General features: G+C 41.6%; 1 protein-coding gene across 5 annotated transcripts in view; it reads left to right on the plus strand.

The window, feature by feature from the left end:
- ZNF423 (zinc finger protein 423) overlaps nt 1-18,994 on the plus strand; it is a 319,075-nt gene that overhangs the window by 59,273 nt on the left and 240,808 nt on the right. For 4 of the 5 annotated variants that reach the window (XM_026652711.2, XM_026652714.2, XM_026652713.2 and 1 more), the window contains exon 2: nt 13,212-13,271. The exons of the other annotated variant lie outside the window; for it this stretch is intronic. In XM_026652711.2, coding sequence (XP_026508496.1) covers nt 13,212-13,271 — 60 coding nt within the window. The remainder of the gene's footprint in view (nt 1-13,211; nt 13,272-18,994) is intronic. 5 annotated transcript variants of the gene reach the window in all.

Genomic DNA, 18,994 nt, shown 5'->3' on the forward strand with positions numbered 1-18,994 from the left:
GGGGGCAGATAAGCTTTTGGAACCTTGAGGCACTGGAGGCAGCTCAAGATTAGCATGTTAGCTGGAGCTTTCTGTTAAAGTGATCATCAGTGAAATAGTTAATAATGTTGCCCTTTATATTGTCATCCTTAGGTTTCTGAGTTAACCCATTAAGATGAATGGGCTTGTTTACACCTATCAGAGCTACTGTTTCAGGCTCTCTGCAGACTTCAGGGTATGTCTACATTGCAAAAAGGTGTTCTTAATTTAGGTCAGTGGTCCCCAAACTGTGGGGTGTGCCCCTCCAGGGGGGCATGGAGGAATGTCTGGGGCAGGGGCATGGTGGGGCCTGGGCCAGCCCCCACGGGAGGGTGGAGAGGGAGTGCCTCCCCAGCCCCTGGTCACAGCTGCCCCTGCTCTCAGCCACAACCTGGCCCGTTCCCGGCCACAACTCACCCCTGGCCCCCACTCTCAGCCCCTGCTCTCTGCTGCCAGCCCCTGGCTGTAGCTCCGCTCCTGGGCTGCAGTCCCTGGCCTGGCTGCAACTCCACACCCGGCCCGCAGAGGGAGAGGGGGGTGCGGATGCATTCCATTACTGGTAAGCGGGGGCATGAGAAGAAAAGTTTGGGCACCGCTGATTTAGGGTCGCAAACCTGGGTTAGCTAACTCAGGTTAAAATAGCAGGGAAGACATGGCAACTCAGGTTTTAACTTGAGTTAGTAGCTGGAGCTAAAGCCTATAGGGGAGCCTGTGGTTGAACTCAAGCTGCTAACCCAAGTTAAAAGCTTTGTCTTCACTGCTGTTTTAATTTGTTGGGGACACACACACCCTTTTTCCCCCCCCTTCAGTGTAGACATATGCCAGAGAGACAATACCGCATCCTTTTACACTTGGGTCATGTAGCTAAACTTTAAAGATTTTTAATCTGCCTTGTGCTCCTGCAAGGCTAGTGTGAAACTGTTTCCTTATGGCCCTGATCCTGCAAAATCCTGAACATCTTCATCTCCCTTTGACTTAAATGGAAATTGATGGTGCTCACCACCTGACGGGATCATGACCAACGTAAGGTATTGTATCCTGAGGCTGCTCTGTCAGGCTGTTGGAGGATGAATGCTGCTGGGATGAATGTCTTTGGCCTTGTCTACACTACAGAGTTTTGTTGGCAAAAGTCAGCTTTCGTCGACAAAAGAGTGGAGGTATGCACACTACGCTGCTCCTTCTGCCAATAAAACTCTGCTCGACGAGAGACGTACAGCTTTTGTGGCAAAGTTATATCGACAAAGTGTCAGCGTAGACACTGCGCTTGGTTATGTTGCTGTAAATGGCCTCCCCACAATGGCCATCCTGACTGCTCTGGTCAGTCGTTTGAAATCTGCTGCACTGCACCCAAGTACACAGGCTTCTGCCCTTCCTTCTTTAAACGCCCGGGAATTTTTGAAATTCCACTTTCTGTTTGCTTGGCATGGAGAGCTCACATCACATCTTCCCAACTGACCATGCAGCAAACGCTTCCCACTGGGAGCACACCTGAGTTGTTGGATCTGCTGGTGCTATGGGGAGAGGAGGCTATGCGGACCAAGCTCCACTCCAGCTGCAGGAACTTCGATACCTACAGTCCGATTTCTCATGGCATGTTGGATTAGGGCTATGAACGGGACATGCAGCAGTGCTGTGCAAAGATAAAGGAGCTGAGGCAAGCGTAACAGAAGACAAGGAAGTCAAACCGTCGCTTTGGTGCTGTGCCGAAGACCTGCCACTTCTATAAGGAGCTGGACGCCATCCTCCGCAGGACCCCACCTCCACCGCCAAGAGCCTGGTGGATATGTCAGCAGGGCTAGAGACAGCGGACAGCAGACTCAACCTCGAGGATGAAGTTGTGGACAAGGAGGTTGAGTTGGAGGATGGTGTGGAGCACACAGCAGGGTTGTCTCGTGGCGCGGTGAGTCAAGACCTCCTTTCCACTCTGGAGAGGTCTAGCCAGTCCCAGAGTCCATCTCTGGCGAGCATCATGCAGGAGAGGAGAGCCCTGGTAAGTGATCTTTTTGAGTAGATGTTGCTCGGTTATATGAGGTAGAGCTGTCCTTTGCTTTGTATATTCTAGAATTGAGGAAGGATAGAAATGTACCAGACTAGCTGTGTTTGCGCGTGCTTCACATTCCCCTGCGCAGCTAAGCAGTATGGCAGAACACTGTTAATGTGCACCTAGATTTCACGGAATCCTCCAGAGAGATCTCTAGGAAACTTTCCGGGAGGTACTCACAATCCTCTGCCGAAGGTTCCTTGGCAAAGCTGCTTTGTTCCTTTCCCCATTGTAGGAAACTTTCCTGCGGCAATTGTCATAGGGACTCGGTCTGATGCCGCATGCATGTAGGAGAGATGCACCCATGCATCCTTGATTACCCATAGGAATGAGATATCGGCTTTAATCACCCCCGCCTGTGGAAAATGGTGGCAGAATTTACAATATTTTCCCTAGTCACCTGCAGTGATCCCCTTAAAAAACCATGAGATTCTTTGCCCCATCTTGAGCCTCTTTCCCCCACCCCTCCCCCGCCCCTGGGGCAAACTCACCATGTTTAGGGCATTCGCTGAGCTGCGTGCTTGCCAAGGGAGAGTGAGAAACTTATCAGTGTTTTTAAAAAAGATGCATTTTACTATAATGATTTGATGTATGGACTAAGCATCATGCTTCTGTTTATTGTTTGTTGTGCTTCTGCAGATGTGGCCTTCAGGGGAACCCCGTACACACCGGTGGAGCGCCTCCGCCAGATAAGGAAGTGACCAAGGAGAAGCAAGGAGGCCATGTTTCGAGAGGTGCTCCAATCCTCAGAGGCCGAAAAAAGAGAACGGTAGAGGAACAAACGGAGATGTTGATGTCCTTAATCACGCTGCAGGCTGAATTCATGTGTGCGCAACACCCTCCCACCCCTGTAGCTGATACAGAACTGCTTTCCATACCCTCCTCAAACTCCTCCCACATTCATTGTAACTTCCCGGCCCATCTTGGTACCTTGTTCACTTCACCCCTTCGGACTTACACACAGCCATAAGAACCTACACCTCCCTTCGTTGTTATCTCCCTTCCCACCAAGCCTATTGTCTGTGTTGTTAATTTGTATTTAATAAAAACATACTCTCTGAAAGATAACCAATCTTTATTTGTCTCCTACACATGGTGGTTGCTGCTGGAATTAATACACAGTGGCAATTTGATCATATGCTGAGTACAAACCATGGTCAGGAATCATCAAAATTTTCATGCAAGGCAGCAAGTGAACAAAGCAAGGCAGAGTGCTGTATAGAAAGACACATTACTGGAGCTCATTGTCAAAATGGTGCCTCAAAGCCTTCATGATTTAAGTAGCCCCCGTTGTGCTCCTGTAATAGCCCTGGTATCTGGCTGCTCAAAATCAGCTGCCAGGCGATCTGCCTCTGCGCTCCACAGTGGGAGAAACTTTTCACCCTTAGCCTCACAAATATTATGGAGCGCACAGCAGGCTGCTATGACCATGGGAATATTTTCCTCTTTTATGTCTAACCTGCCATAAAGGCAGTGTCAGCGAGCCTTTAATCTGCCAAAGGCACATTCTACGGTCGTTCTGCACCTGCTCAGCCTATTGTTGAAGCACTCCTTGCTGCTGTTCAGGTTTCCTGTGTAAGGCTTCATGAGCCATGGGAGTAAGGGGTATGCTGGGTCTCCCAGGATCACTGTGAGCATAGTTACCCACAGTGCACTGCTCTCTCTGTCCGTGCTAGAGCACCAACTGTGGATGCTCTCTGGTGAACAGAAGCAGCATTGTGTGAGCATGCACAAGCGATGTAATTATACAGGTTTTTGATTGTTGGCGTAACTTGCGTTGACAAAACTGTGTAGTGTAGACAAGGCCTCTTGTGTGGTTGTTCATTGGTTTGGAGGCTTATAATTTCAATGATCCCTTTTTAAAGGCAGGAAGGAAAACTTTGAGAGAGGGATTGTGGATAGATGGGAGACGATATGAAAGATAAAGGCATTGAAAGGATATGTATCTGAGGCTGGAAGGCCATAAACAAGTGTAAAAGGTATATTAGAACTGATGTTTCAGGGAAGTGGCAATCACTGAGCTCTAGTTTAAAAGTATCTATGTCTAGGTCTGGGAAAATATGTATTTATTGTATGATTTGATAATAAAGGGTCTTATTACAAAACGTATCCAGAGGGAAATAAGAGAGTTTGGATGCACACACTGCAGGGTAATATACAGACAATATTGATACAACTTGTAGTAGTTTATGTGAGAAATAAACCCATCCTATTTAGAATAACATAATCCAACAACCAACCAACTAAAACCCAACATGGCATTTTCTGCACTCAGACCATTTCATCATCCTCTTCAGAGAGGTTACCCTGGGGTGACCAGACAGCAAGTGTGAAAAATCGGGACAGGGGGTGGGGAGTAATAGGAGCCTATATAAGAAAAAGACCCCAAAATCGGGATTGTCCCTATAAAATCGGGACATCTGGTCACCCTAGGTTACTCTGATGTAACAAAATGGCGAGAGTACTCTATAGTAACGGTCCAAAACACAATGATTCAGGAAAGTAACCTGATTCCCTATTTAGACAGGGCACTGAAAGTTAAACATGTGCTTAAGTGCTTTTCCAGATTGGGGCCAAAAATATTATGCCATTGTTTTTGACTTTTAGGATAGAACACGGTAGCATTTTTATTCTAGGGCAAATATTAGTACAATCCTATCATGTCAATAGTTCCCTTCACCCCTTGAAGACTATGTAATAGGATAAGAAGTATGCACATACAGTCTGAGCTGTTAAGGGGCTGTTGTTCATTTGTAAGGTTTGATTGCATCTAGAAATCAACATTTGGCTCAGAAGTGCTTTGGTTTGATAAGGTTAACTTCTTTCCTGGGAGTGATCAAGTGTTAAATAAGCACTGTGGCTATGAATGGAGTTCAGGTAATGGCACACCCATAAATAGATCTTCAGATTCACGGGGGAATGGATGCTGAATTCTTTCTGAAGTTTCTTTGAGCACAGAGGACCAAAACCTTTTAGTCTCCAGCACCAGTGACCTAGCAATTAAATAAATATCCTCTGAGAACATCTAAGATAAGCTGGCAAAATGTAAACATTTGGATTTGTGTAATACTGTTTAATGAATGGAGTATCTGCTCACAGTTCCCTACGGCATTTAAGCTGTGCTTGGTTGTAGTGAAGAGTGGTGGCCAGAGGGATCTGGTTGTGACTCCCTGATTCAGGGCTACCTCCTCCTCTCATAAATTAGAGCAGAAAGGCATCTTGCTCTAATGCTGCTGGCATTGCTGGCGTAAGGTCCCTTATGCCAGTGGAGAACTGGGTATAACAGTAGAATCCACCTCTGCCACACCCCCACCATTTCTTCAGCAAGCCCATCCCTGACCTGCTCCCTCTTCTTTTTTATGTCAGCATGAGAGGGCAACTGGTGTATGGAGGTGCTATGCACTTCTGGCATCTCTATGCCAGCAGAGATTCCCTCTGCACATGGGGAATTCTCCACTTGCACAGCACAGAGTGGCCTTGAACTGGAGAACCTGGCCCTTTGAGTCTATCACAAGAAGATTTTCAGTATGTGCTAGCCCAAGGACATTTTCAAAGCTCTTTGCATGGAAACTCATTCTAAGACATTTTTTTTCTAGAGGGTTTCAACTTCAGAGTTGCTTCCCAGACAAACTTCATTAAAAAGATACTGTCAGTTTAGAAACTGTGAAAGTTCTTTATGACCATAGTTACTAGTAGCACCAAGATTACTGTAATTGAAGCATTAGACTAAAAGAGTGGTGCCTCTTTGTCTTTGTTTCCAGTTTGTTTACTTCGTGCACTGGATGACAGTTTGGGTACACAGTTTGTTTCCCTTTTTCATATGTACAGTCAACCAGTCAGTTTATCCACTGGTTTATGTAGCTCATTCACACAGCAACAGGGGAGAAAGAAACTTTTTAACAATAAACAAAAATAAGGGTAAGGCCACAAAACTGATAAAGGAACTCAGAGAACTTTGAAACTACTTCTAACTCCTTTTTTTAAATTGACTATGAACTCAACCTGAGATCTGAAAATTGACATAATCACCAATAATATACTGTACTTTGAACTTGACTGACACTTTTGTTGATGCATGAAGCAGAATACAATCCAGGATGCTGTTCTCTAGCGATATTGGCTCTGCATTACTAATAGGAGTGAAAATTTATTTTTAAGACATTTCAAAACAATGACTCAGAGAGAGCAGATATAGTATGAATTTTTTACATAGCCCTTGTTTCTTGTTACAAACATAACTGAATGCACAAACACCTTTCATAGTTTGGAGAAAAGTGGGGGAAAGGAGGGTGTGTGTAACTGACAAGAATGATTGGAATTTAAATGTAGACATAGCCAAGATTCTAAAATGTTTCAGTTCAGTGTGAAACACCTTAAAGGGCACTGGTTTTTTATGAAGTGCTGAGCATTGCTCTCAAGAAAACAGGCCCCTTTAAGGTGTCTCAAGTAGAGGTAAAATCACTAGCTGCTTTTTAAAATCTTGGCTTGCATCCTTAAACTTCACCTCTCTTTCCTTTAATATTTCCATGCTGTACTTCCGAAGGAGAATGTTTCAAGTACTTATGCATCTTTCTATCAGTCTCAGTCTCAGGGCATAGGCGCTGACTCCGTGGGTGCTCCGGGGCTGGAGCGGGGGCAGGAAGAGGCGAGGTGGGAGCTGGGGGAAGGGGTGGAATGGGGGTTGGGCCTGGGGTGGAGCAGGAGTCAAGCACCCTCCAGGAAATCACAAAGTCATCACCTCTGTCTCAGTGGTTTAGCAGTATCTGTGTCCTGCTGTTGCTGCACAACATCATCAAAGTGATTAAATAGCACCTATGGAAGGGTCTAATCCTTGATTTTGGTTAATTATGATTTTGTCCCTTGTTTCTCAGAAAACATTTATTCTTCGAGTGAGGGTCCCTATTGTATTCCAGCGAGGGTTATGCATGCGTGCTATGTGCCCAGAGTCAGAGAATTTGAAAGTGGTGTCTGTTGCTCCTTGCTTGAGCCCTGGCTCGCCTTGTGCTTTCGTCAAAGAAAGGGTGGGGCAGACCGACTGCATCCGCAGTTCCTTCTCTCTGCCGGGTGATCTGGGTCGGAACTTTCAGTGTCCTCGTCACTGACGCACTTTGAAATAAGACAGTGTACATAGTTTGCCAGTTTTTAGACTAGTTTTACCAGTTTATTGTAGTTTTAGTACTTGGTCTAGATAGATTTGGGTTTATTTTTTTTTTGTTTTCTTCGCCAATCCCTCCCTCCTCCCCTGTACTGGCATGCGGGTATTGGACTATGCCCCGGACTCCGGGCTTCAAACTTTGCGCCTCTTGCCTGCGTTCCTTCTTGGTCAGCGACGAACACCAACACTGTCTGTTCTGCTTGGGAGAAGCTCCTGTGTGTCCAGGTGCAGTATTTGCCGATCTTTCCCCAGCTGCATCCGAGAAGGCCAGGCTTTCTGCCTCTGGAAGCGCCTTGTGGCGCTTGCCTTGAGACCTCACTTGGACCCAGGCCAGGGAACCCCCACATACATTGGACTGAATCAGTGAGGAGCGTGTCTCCCACTACCATGTCCAAATCCGGTGCTGTAAGAACCACTCTCACAGACCCCATAGCGGGGCCTAGTCATGAGGTAGGGAAGCATACCTATAAGCATGGGACTAAGTCTTCCTCAAAATCGAAGAAAGTGAACATTCCTTCCACGAGTTCGAGATATGGCGACCGATCACGTGCTAAGTCCCAGAGACATGAGAAGAAGTCACACAAGCAATGGAATCTAGTGGTTCTGAGCACTGGTCCACTGGTATTATCACCAGGATCCCAAAATATGTGGGATCATCCTGTTCCAGGAAAGTTCACGGCGCCAGCACTGATACCCAGGAGGAGAGGGTGCCTCTTACAGCGGGGAGATCTGGAACCAGAGCCGCGTCCCAGGATGTGTTTGCCGTGCCAAACCCGGAGTCACCTATCTATCAGGCTCCTCCTCTTCTAGAGAGATAATTTCTCTACCACAGGATATACCTGAGGTACGGGATCCCTCACCATCTGCTCTGATAATTTATGCCCTTCCACTGGCTCTAATGGTACTGCCTTTGGAACATGAGTTAATCTTTTCCTTCTCCGATGAATCAGAACCAGGAGAAGAACTGACCACGTCTGATCACCACTACGCACCTTCACGGAGACTGCCACGTTCATGGCAACATCTACCACCTCAACCATCTCTGAGCCATTGGTACCCCATGCCGTGGGGACACCACAACCTCCCTGGGATCCAGCCTATTGGCCATACTGGGGAATCTTGTCCCTATACCTCCCCCCCTTGGAACTAGCCCAGTCCGCAAGGAAATCTTCACCTGCTTCCCCTTAAGGGATCCTTCCAGCAGGTGTTCGGATCCTATAGTAGAGGAAGAATCACTTAGTCTGGTCCTGACAGTGCCTCCACAACCAGCTAGATTTCCCTCCTTATCTCTGGATGAAGCAACAGGGTTCTACTCAGCTTACTTACTGATACCCAAGAAAACAGGCAGATGGAGACCAATCCTCGATCTTTGGCACCTTAATCGCTTCTTTCACAAGCTCAAGTTTCGTATGGTCATGCTGGCAGCGATTATCCTGTTGACAGAGAAAGGCATGTGGTTTATGGCTCTCAATATGAAGGTTGCTTATTTTCACATAGATATCCATGGAGCCCACCGACATTTCCTCAGGTTCACAGTGAGCGCCTGCTATTTCCAGTACAGAGTGCTCATCTTTGGAATAGCCGCTGCTCCCCAGGTCTTCACCAAGGTGTTTTCCATCGTAGCAGCTTATGTCAGATGTTATGGTGTCCTCGTGTTTCCTTGTCTCAACAATTGGCCTCTAACTGTGCTGTCCAGGCAAGAAGTCTATGCATCAACCTCCATGTTGCTCAGCCTTCTTTTGCCACTCAGAGTCAGCGTCGAAATTGATCCTAGACCCCACATAGTCTCTGGACTTCATAAGGGCTACCATCAATTTGGACATGGCACGAGCCTATTTAGCAACCAGACCGGTTTTAGGCATTATATTTTTGGCATAATTCATTTATCATTTGTGACAACCTTTAATCTTTAAACCAGCCAGCTGCACGACACAGTTGGGTGGATCTTTCTGGTAGAAGATTTACACAATAAATAGGTTTTCAGTGCCACCAATGTAATGTTCTTTTTAGCGTTTACCTTTTTTTGGTTAAGAATGGTCTCCATAGATCCGTATATTATTACTATCATATCTTGAAAGTGGTCCCGTTAGCTTCGATTCCCTTGTACTGCACCTATTACTATTATTGTTTTAAATAAACCAGTCTCCACAAGATAGGGGGAAACAGAGATAAAAAGGTGTAATTTATTTACCAAGTCTAACACTACTGCTATAAACAAATATACAAAATAGAAAAGGGAAATTGAACCAAGCTTCAAATCATGTCAGAAAATAATAAAAGAGATAACATGTAAGGACAGACAGGGAAAGCAAACTAAAGTAAACATCTCCCTAACTAAAATTATGAACAAGGTTTTTCTGACTCACTGCTCTCAGTGGTGAGAATTGGAGATGCCTATGTAACCTCAGCAGTCAAACCCCAGTCTGACCTGCTGTTTGCTCCTCGGGAGGATCTGCTGAGCCTGTAAGCAAAAATATTCAACCTTTATTCTACTCTCTGGATGAGCTGGGACTTCACCTCCAGTTTGGACAAAGTCTCTACACAGCCCTTCCTTAACCAACACAGGGAACTTCTAACATATGCATCCTGTCCTTCCAAATGAAATCAACAGAGGACTCATGCACCAGAGGGCAGAATTTAGCCCTTAATGGTCAAGTATTAAAGTTTTTAGTTTAAGGTAATGCTGTCCTGTCATCGTTTTTAATGCTTGGATATTTACTGTCTCAGCAGACATCCCCGCCCCCCCCGCACACTTCAAATGCGTGTGCTTATATAACTATGTCCAAATGATTTAGAAATGCAAATGAGAAAAGCCTCACAACACCTCTGTGAGGTATTATCCCCTTTCAATAGAGAGGTATATACTGGTTAGGTAACTTAAGGTTACACTAGAAGTCTGTAACAGAGCTGGAAAATTAACCCAGATTTTTGGACCCCTAGTTCTGCACTTTAATCATGGGGCCATCCTTCCCTCCCAACCTGCCAAAGTGCACAGGACAGGAAATGAATGGAACAGATAGTTAAATAGCTATGGCTTGTTAATCATATTGGTGTGCAGACTGAATATTTTTATGTTAAATGCTTTCCTTATATCATTGATTCTTGTCCTTTGTTTGACATCCCTTAGTGCCTGATGTCTAATTTAGGGTCTGGTCTTGCAAACAGTTGGGCACATGAGTAACCTGAGTGTTTGCAGGCCCCTCTTAGGTCCCTTGTCCAAAAAGATTAGTCTATCTTTCTAATTGTCTCTTAGGCCCCATGCATTGTTATGGTGCTGCAGAATAATAATAATTTCTATAGTAAGAATCTCATTTCAGGGAAGTACAAGACTAACCATGCCAGCCTTTAGTACCACTTGCTACCTTATGTGCTCCTGCTTCCACAGCAAGCACCCATCTCAAACAGTGTGAAGTGATCTGGCTTTTTTTTTTCCTATCGCCCCTGCCAGTTACCTTATTGTTGAAGAGACCAATTTGAAGTCCTGTTCTGCTGGATAAAGAAAACCTGTTCAGTTGCACAGTAGTCAGACGTAACAATAGCTCTTAGAGGGGGGTTGCTATTACTTTTTCTCATCCTTGATCCTGTAAAGATAGTGTGTTTATTAAAATAAAAAAAAAGAGAGAGAGAGAAGTGGAAGAAAAAAGGAAAAGAAAGAAAATGAAAAAAGAGAGAGCAAAAAATTAGTGGGGTGAGCAACAACAGCTAAAATGCATTTATGCCTAAACTAGTGAGACAATCAACTCCGTTGCTACATGAAAATGTTAGATGAGGTGATATGTTTGCATGAGTGTGTGGGGAAGAACCTGAAATCATAACAATAATATTCATTGAAATTTAAGTGTTGTCATCTTCATTTAAATATAAAAATGTAGTGTTCTCCCTCCCTCATCCATTCAGTAGAGCAAAACAAATTAATGCCAGTAGAGGCATTCATTTAATCTTTTAAGCATTTAACCTTTGGCGTCATTTAAGGGATTCCTAAAAGTGTAGTGTTGTTGTACTGTTGAAATCAAGTGACCTACAGCTCAAGTCGCTTGTGTTTAGCCAAAATGTGAGTTAGTCCGTTGTTAAAATTACAGATGACCAACAGTGGTTCCATATATATCTTATTTAACTGTTATTGAAGTTAAGGCCTTGCCATATTTTTTAGCAGATTTAGTAAGTTTTATTCTCTTATCCGTTAGAAAAGTGATTTTTTAAAATTTCCATAATAAAATAAAAACATTCTGTTTATCCTTTTTGAATAAGACATGCAATATAAAGTTAGCTTAATTGACATGTTGGGGGAAAAATATTTTCTCCCAAAGTACATGTAATTTTATTGTTGAAACATACCTGTTGTAAAAGCTGAAGCAATATTTAGCCTCATTATGTCCAGAATTTTCCTTTTGCATTTTAGTACTTGTCACAAAAATGAAACAAGATGGTGCTCTAAGAGATACAAAATGGTGGGTGAACCTTTTACTAGAGCAAATGTTTGGCCCAATCCTACTTGTGTCAAAACAAATGGGAGTTTTATTGATTTTCACATTTTATACTTTGTTTTCCATCATTCCAAATATAATATTTTGTGAAATGTGCTTTTGTGTTCATGTAGGTTTGTTTAAAAGACTACAGCTAATTTTAAAGGATCATCAGCATCAACTGAAGTGGCCAGTCTTGTTGAAGTAATAAAATTATACAACAGCACTACTGTAGTTGTAGCCTTCTATGGAATGTACATTTGTTGTGCGATCTGCACATAAGATTACAGTGCATCCAAATACTTTTTTTATATTACCCATTTAGTTATCTTTTCTATTCCCAATTTCTTTTTAAAACCACCCACATCAACTTGCTAGAACTGCATCAAAGATATTAGAGCCTGCTGGAAAAAAAATGAGGCTTCCAGGTAATAAAAATTGAATCTAAGGGCCATAAACCTAGCTCTAAGGTCTGGGCATACAACCACCAGTGTGGTCAATGGGAGCTATGTAATGTGAATTTAGAGTGGTACATCGACTTCAGCTGCAGGATCCTGTAGAAGTCCATTTTTTAGATGAAGTCAAGTGTGGATAAGGGGGAGAGGGGTAGTAGTGTTGAGTGTACAGTAAAATGGTGTATGTCAGAGAATAAAGGTCCAATATCCAAACTATATTTATGAGGGAGAAATAAGAACACTGTTGTATATGTTTATATGTTAACAATCTCTGCACCTCTGACTTTCAAATGCACACAGTTTGACAATAGTAAAACTGCTATTGACTGAAGTGGGAGTAGAATTGGGCTCCTAGTTGGCAGCTGGTCTCTTGGCTGTTTCTAAGGGGCACAAGGTTGGCTAAACAAAATTTGAACAGCTAAAGATAAAATGTTGTGTTTACTTCTTTCCCAAGTGCTAGATGAGTGTTTGATTCTGCAAGGTACTGAGCATCTTACCCCCATGGTCTTCACATGATCAGGCCTTAAGTTACAATATAAATATTCAAAGAAAAAGTGCCTATGTGACTGCAATATTACAAAATGTGTCTGTACCTAACATATAGTGTTTTGGATACCAAACTTTTTAAAACATCATAAATTTTGTAGTTCTTCATATTGTTTAATTACATCAGTCAATATTGTTTTCATAGAACATATCTTTGGTATGATACGTTAGAGTGACATTTTCAAAACAGTCTCTTTGCAGCCACAATTTTGCAGTTTTTGTGTGCACCAACCCCCTAAATGTGCACATCCACAATACATTGTGGTAGTTAAACCTCACTCACATTTGCATGTGCAAATTTGGTTAATTGTAGATGGGGGGAAAAATATTCAGGCACAAATTTAGTAGCCAAGTTGAAAATGTTTGGACAGAAACTTTACTAAATTATCACCCTAAAATTATTTTATGGACAATAATCTTTTCTTCACTGGTGCAGAAATCTGTTGTAACACTTTAATAGTATATGGGACTTTAATTATCTCGTGCTTCCCATTTTGTTTAGAAATCACAAACTGTATTTTGTTCTCTTTCAGTCGAAGAGGGTGAATCTTCAGATTTTGCTTTGAACTGGGACTCATCAGTGACTCAATCAGGTAAATGTTCTAGGTTTTTCTGATTGCAAAGGCTGCCGGAAAGCAGCCAGGCATTTTACAGAAACTGTATTTTGTGTCACATTCCTGTCTCAAATCCAAGACTACCCACTGCAACACAATTTTTATATCAGTTCCATATGGTCAATAAAATCTATTACATACAGAGACTAATATACTCTTATCCTCAAGAGAGCCATTCTTTCTTCTTGTGGGCACATAGAAATGGGTTGTGATTTCTCCAGTATAACTGCTTTGAAGTTTTCTGCAATGGCACTGTTGCACATTCATTCCAATCTAATTACATAAAATCTATTCTAATAGGAATTTTAAACTTCAATCTCAATTGGAATGTGTGTATTGCTCTTCTTGGAAGAAATTACAAAGCACTCTTAGACCAGGTGAACATAAGTTTGGAAAGATCTAATATATTTACCAGTGTCTGTGTAAACCTGACCTGTGTCCAGAACCTGTTAACCTATATTACATTGAACATTTGAATAAAAAGGGGATCAGAAACTAAAGTAGATTAAGCAAGTTAGGATGTCAGATTAGTCTAGGTGTATGGTTGGTGGCAAGTTATTTACCCAGTCTGATGTAGGTAATGCTATTTTGATTTGGAGTACATATTTTGTCTGTGTAATATCTATGGAATTCTCAGAACACAAATTTGTATATAATTTCTTTTGATTTTAAGGTGATAAAATGGTTAACATTAACTCTACTTCAATACTGTCTTAATATAGAAACATATTATGGTATTATAGCAGTGGTAGACCACAAGAATTCACAATCTAAATAGATGCTAAACAGTAATATGAAAATAAACAATGGTAATAAATCCCCATTCAGTGTGGATATTATAAGAATCACTGGGAAACAAGTTCACAAGGGATTATTTTCACCATAGTCAGTATCTGACTGGTCTTTAAGACAAATTTGTCTTTGCCACGGTACTTGTGGCATTCCATTTTGTATAAAACATAGTGTATGTTGTTCTGGGTACAGCATCTTCTCCACTATGGCTGCTTTGAACGATTTGTATTTTCACTGTTCTTTGATAGCAAATATTCCTGCTGCTGAAAACCCCTGACTGTGATGCAGAAGGCCCCTTTGTGCCTGGAGCTAACAGTGCATGAAAAGAGCACTCTCAGTCTTTCTTGCTTGACCTTAGTCTCAAACAGCAGTGGAGTGGAGTAACCAATGTTATCTATCAAAAATCCTGAATTATATTAAATATAACACAAGGCTGAGGTACAAAAAATATATCTGTACACATCACTAGGATGGAGTGCATTTGGGTTTTCTGGGTGAGGTTAGTGAATATATTGGAGTTATAAGAAGAGCTTGTGAAAGAGTTTTCACAAATTAGCTGCTTCTGCTCCCATTTTCTCACAGAGCTGAGATAATGGGCAACAGGGTATCCTGTTACTAGCTGAAAATACGAGTAATTCTAACTCTAGACCCTTGGAATGATATATTACAATTGTGTATTGTGTGTGTGATCTACTTTACATCTAATTTAAGGAAATGCATGTTGACACACTTTGTAGAGGTGAATTTTAATCTTATAAACCTTTATATTGGATAGGGTACAAAACATGAGGCATGAAGCTGCTTACTGGAATAAGGCTGAAGAGCTATACAGAAAATACATTAAGAAGCCATAATATATAGTGGTGTAATACTGTGGAGTTACTCACTGTTGTGTGGTGTGCCTCCACAGCTATATTCAGTAACTGAAACCAGTCCCTTAGTCCCAGTGTGCAAGACTTTCATTATGTTCTTTTATGATCTTCCTGTTTGCATTAACTCTAGTAGTGTGATGTAGAACTTCAATAAAGGGGGAAAAACATGCTTCAGCTTCTCATTTCATGCCCCTACCTTCCCCAGCCCAACTCAACAATATACCTTTTCCCCTTGAAAACACCAGAAACTGGACTTGTTAAGGGTGAACCATTTGCTAGATGTTTTAAATTAACATATTCCTCACTCTTCTTCTCTGGTGTTTTGCACATCTGTGTGTGGATGCAAACAGAGCCACTGTGACTTCTGAGGAATTATCTTCTGGCTTGTGTGCACAAACTCTGTCTTTCCCTGAGCTAATGAAGCTTCTTAGGCCAGGTCTATAGTAGTAACTTTAGCTACTACAGCAATGTTGGTTAGATGTGTGACTTTTTTTTTTTTTTTTTTTTTTTTTTTTTTACAGAATTTCTGTACCAGCAAAAGCTCAATTAGACCATTATACTGGCCTAAAAATGCCTTTGCTGATATAGCTTACTTTGCTCTCCGAACCAGCATAAGCTAAAACAGCACTTTTTTGCTGGTATAAGCTGCGTCTGCGCTAGGAGGGTATACTCGTACTAACGCCTTTTTAGTGCAGACCTGGCCTTATTTAGTTGCATAACAGGACACTTACATTGCAAGCCTTAAACTAAGTTCTGTTTTTAATGATGGCCTCCCCATACAACACTAAAGTAGTTGAGAATGTATGTTGTTGCCTGAGCAGAAACAACCCAGCCTCTCTTGCTTATATTTGCATAGAAAATGGATTTTTTAAAATAAATCTTAATTTGTAAAAAAAATTGTGGTTAATTTTATTGAAATCCTAGGGTTGAAGAGGCATTTTCAAAGCAGTAGCTAGTCAACTAGAATTTTTTCGGTTCTTCCAAAAAATTAATTTCCCCAAATATTTTATTGTAGAGTATAATCAGTTATCTGAACCGCAGTTAACAAAATCTCTCTGTCATGCCAATGCTGAATATGTCCCCTGAGGTGTGACTGAAGCTCTAGTTGTACACAGTATTTAAACTGTGTTGAAGCAGAGCCCTTGTTCAGCTGAGAGCTGCAGAGTTTACAAGCTCCAGTCCTGTGGCATTATCATCTCTGCAAGGCAGGAAATGCAGAGCCAGTGAACTTTCCACAACTGTAAGAGCTAGCTCAGTAGGTTTGAAAGCATGTGATCGTTGATTTCAGTATTTGCTGGACTGGCTCTCCTGATTATTGTAATTTGTAAATTAGAAGTATTTTGGAAGGATGGAAATAGAACTCTTGTTGAGGTGTTGTAGCTTTCAAAGTACCACAAATGCTAGAACTTTGTTAATGTGGCTACTTCAGTTTTTCAAAAAATAGCACTTCACCGTCAAAGTTTCAATGAGGTTCTGAACAATGGAGGATGCTTACAAATCATTGATTTGCAGGCGATATTTAATGCAACATGTGGAGCTTTATCAATGTGCATGTTGTCAATGGAATTCATGTGGCCATGTTTTTATGAATCACGTTGATTATTTACTGCAAGGATTTTGTCTTTTTAGTTCAGTTGGTTGTCTTTTCTTTATGTAAAATTTTAACCTCTACCTAGACTGGCGATTAAAAGCTCTTCTCCCAGTTATCTGTCCAGTTGAAAGGTTTTACAGGAGTCCAAGCCTTCTTATTATTGGGGAGTCAGTTCAGATTCTTTAAACGTGATTTGAACTAGTTCTGTAAATGACAGTTTTCTATCATAATTTAAGCTGTGTGTATTAATTTGGAGAATCAATAGAATACATTATAAGTAAGCTTAGAAGAGTTGTATTTTTATATTTTTATGATTTCAGTGTATAATATCAGTGTTGATTTTTAAGTATCAGGGGGTAGCCGTGTTAGGTTGTATCTACAAAAACAACAAGGAGTCTGGTGGGCACCTTAAAGACTAACAGATTTATTTGGGCATAAGCTTTCGTGGGTAAAAACCTCACTGAAAAATCATGGACTTCAAGCATTTTTTCCCAATTTTTATGGATTAAAATTTTCACAGTTGTGGGAAATTATTGGGGGTGTTGACAATTATTTAATGATAGTAGACACTGAGATTCAAAAAGTTAAAGCTTTATAACTGTTAAAACACAAATTGTCAAGATCACATCTTAAAATATACAAAATAAAACATCCCTAAATCAAACTCTAATAAATTCTTAAGCCACATTTTTCTTGCTTCATTTCTCTGTACATTTCAGTTATTGTAGATGGAAATATTCTTCGTCAGTTTGTGTGTGTACTGTGAAATCGATGTTTACTGTTATTTACTGATAAAAATCTAATCCTTCCTAGCCTAATTATGAGGGAGAGGTTGCTCTGATGATATGAAAAAATAATCTCTTGGTATTAGTCTGTGATCTAGCAAAGGGTATATGTAAGTTTCCCGGTTCTTCAATTTTGTATAATTGCTTTTGAACTTAAATTTAAAGAACAAGAATCTTTTTTTTTCTTTCTTTTTTTCTTTCTGAATCTTAGGGACTTAGTTAGCAGATCAGTAATGTTTTGTGGTTTAATAGACAGTTATGTGTTATGTCCCAGAGGACAAGAGAGGTAGAATGCTCATTCACCCTGCTTCTCTCTGTTAACAGTGACTGCCACACTTGCAAGCTTGCACTGCTGCCCCCACATCTAACACAGAAAGCATCTCAGAGATAGGGTAGGTTGGGCAGGGTTTCCAGTGGGAGGACAGAGAAGCATCAAGAGCTCTGATTTGCCAAAGGGTTTTCTGCTTCTTTTAAGCGAAGAGGAAAATAAGATTTAATATTTGTCTGGCTAGCCCATTGCTTTGCAGTCCTGTATTACTGTGGCAATACATCACTGGAACATTATCTAGAGGAGCAACAAGGGACATTTTAAAGAAGTAAAAAGTCTTACCAAATATATAGAGAATCTAAGGCATTTTTAAAGAGGTATAAAAAGCATTTTTATATGGGGTTTGCTGGGGAATTTCTCATTAGCTAGGCTGGGAGGCCATGGGGGAGCCAGGCTAAATTGTCTGGGGCAACCAGAGTAAGATTCTGTGTTCTTCCCAGGAACTCAGTGAACTAGAAGGCTTGCACTTTTTGTCAGTTCCTGAGATACATGTAACTCCAGACTGCCTTTTTGCTATACTTAAACACAAAAGTAGGGTTCAATTACCTTTGGGTTGTGACACAAACTGAGAAGTTGGGAAACACAAAATGATGTTCCAGTAGCACAAATAAGGGATGGAATGTCAGCCTGAACTAGTACACTTGGAAATTGGTGGTGTGTGTAGGGGGTCATTATAATACAGTGTTCACCGGTGTGTAATAGATATGTTTACAGAAATGTCATTTCAGAATTTGTTTGCTTTAGGACAGTGTGCCATCAGTGCCAATAAAAAAGTCAAAATGTTAAAAATACTGTGTCATAAACCAGTCATGCTGGAACAAACCCCTTGAAATGAAGTAGCGTGACTGGCAGGGATGGCGCTAGGCAGTTATTACATTAATTTCTAAATAGGGTGACCAGACAGCAAATGTGAAAAATCGGGACAGGGGATAGGGGGTAATAGGCGCCTATATAAGAAAAAGACCCCAAAATCGGGACATGTGGTCACCCTATGTCTAAAGCACTCATTGCTGTATTCACTGGGTGTTGGCCTGTGTAGATGCTGTAGTTCAGCACATACATTAAGCTTTATACTGTTTTCAACTTGTGTATCAATTATTGTCTCTCTCTTGTGTCTTCCTTCCCAAATCCTCTCAAATCACACTGCTTGTTCAGTCTCTCTGCACTCAAGTTGCAGGCAGGCATGTTTTTCTCTCCACATCTACATGCAGGATTTGGGGGTTCTAATCTCCCCTTATTTCATCGGATGAGGTACTCTTCTCCATCAGCTTCTGAGATGTTGGTGGCTCAGAACCTGTAGGTTTTCAGGCTATTCTGCTGCAGTGGTCACTGGT

The sequence above is a fragment of the Terrapene carolina genome, unplaced genomic scaffold (genome assembly GCF_002925995.2).
Source record: "Terrapene carolina triunguis isolate 2854851 unplaced genomic scaffold, T_m_triunguis-2.0 Scaffold130, whole genome shotgun sequence".
NCBI classification, from domain to species: Eukaryota; Metazoa; Chordata; order Testudines; family Emydidae; genus Terrapene; species Terrapene triunguis.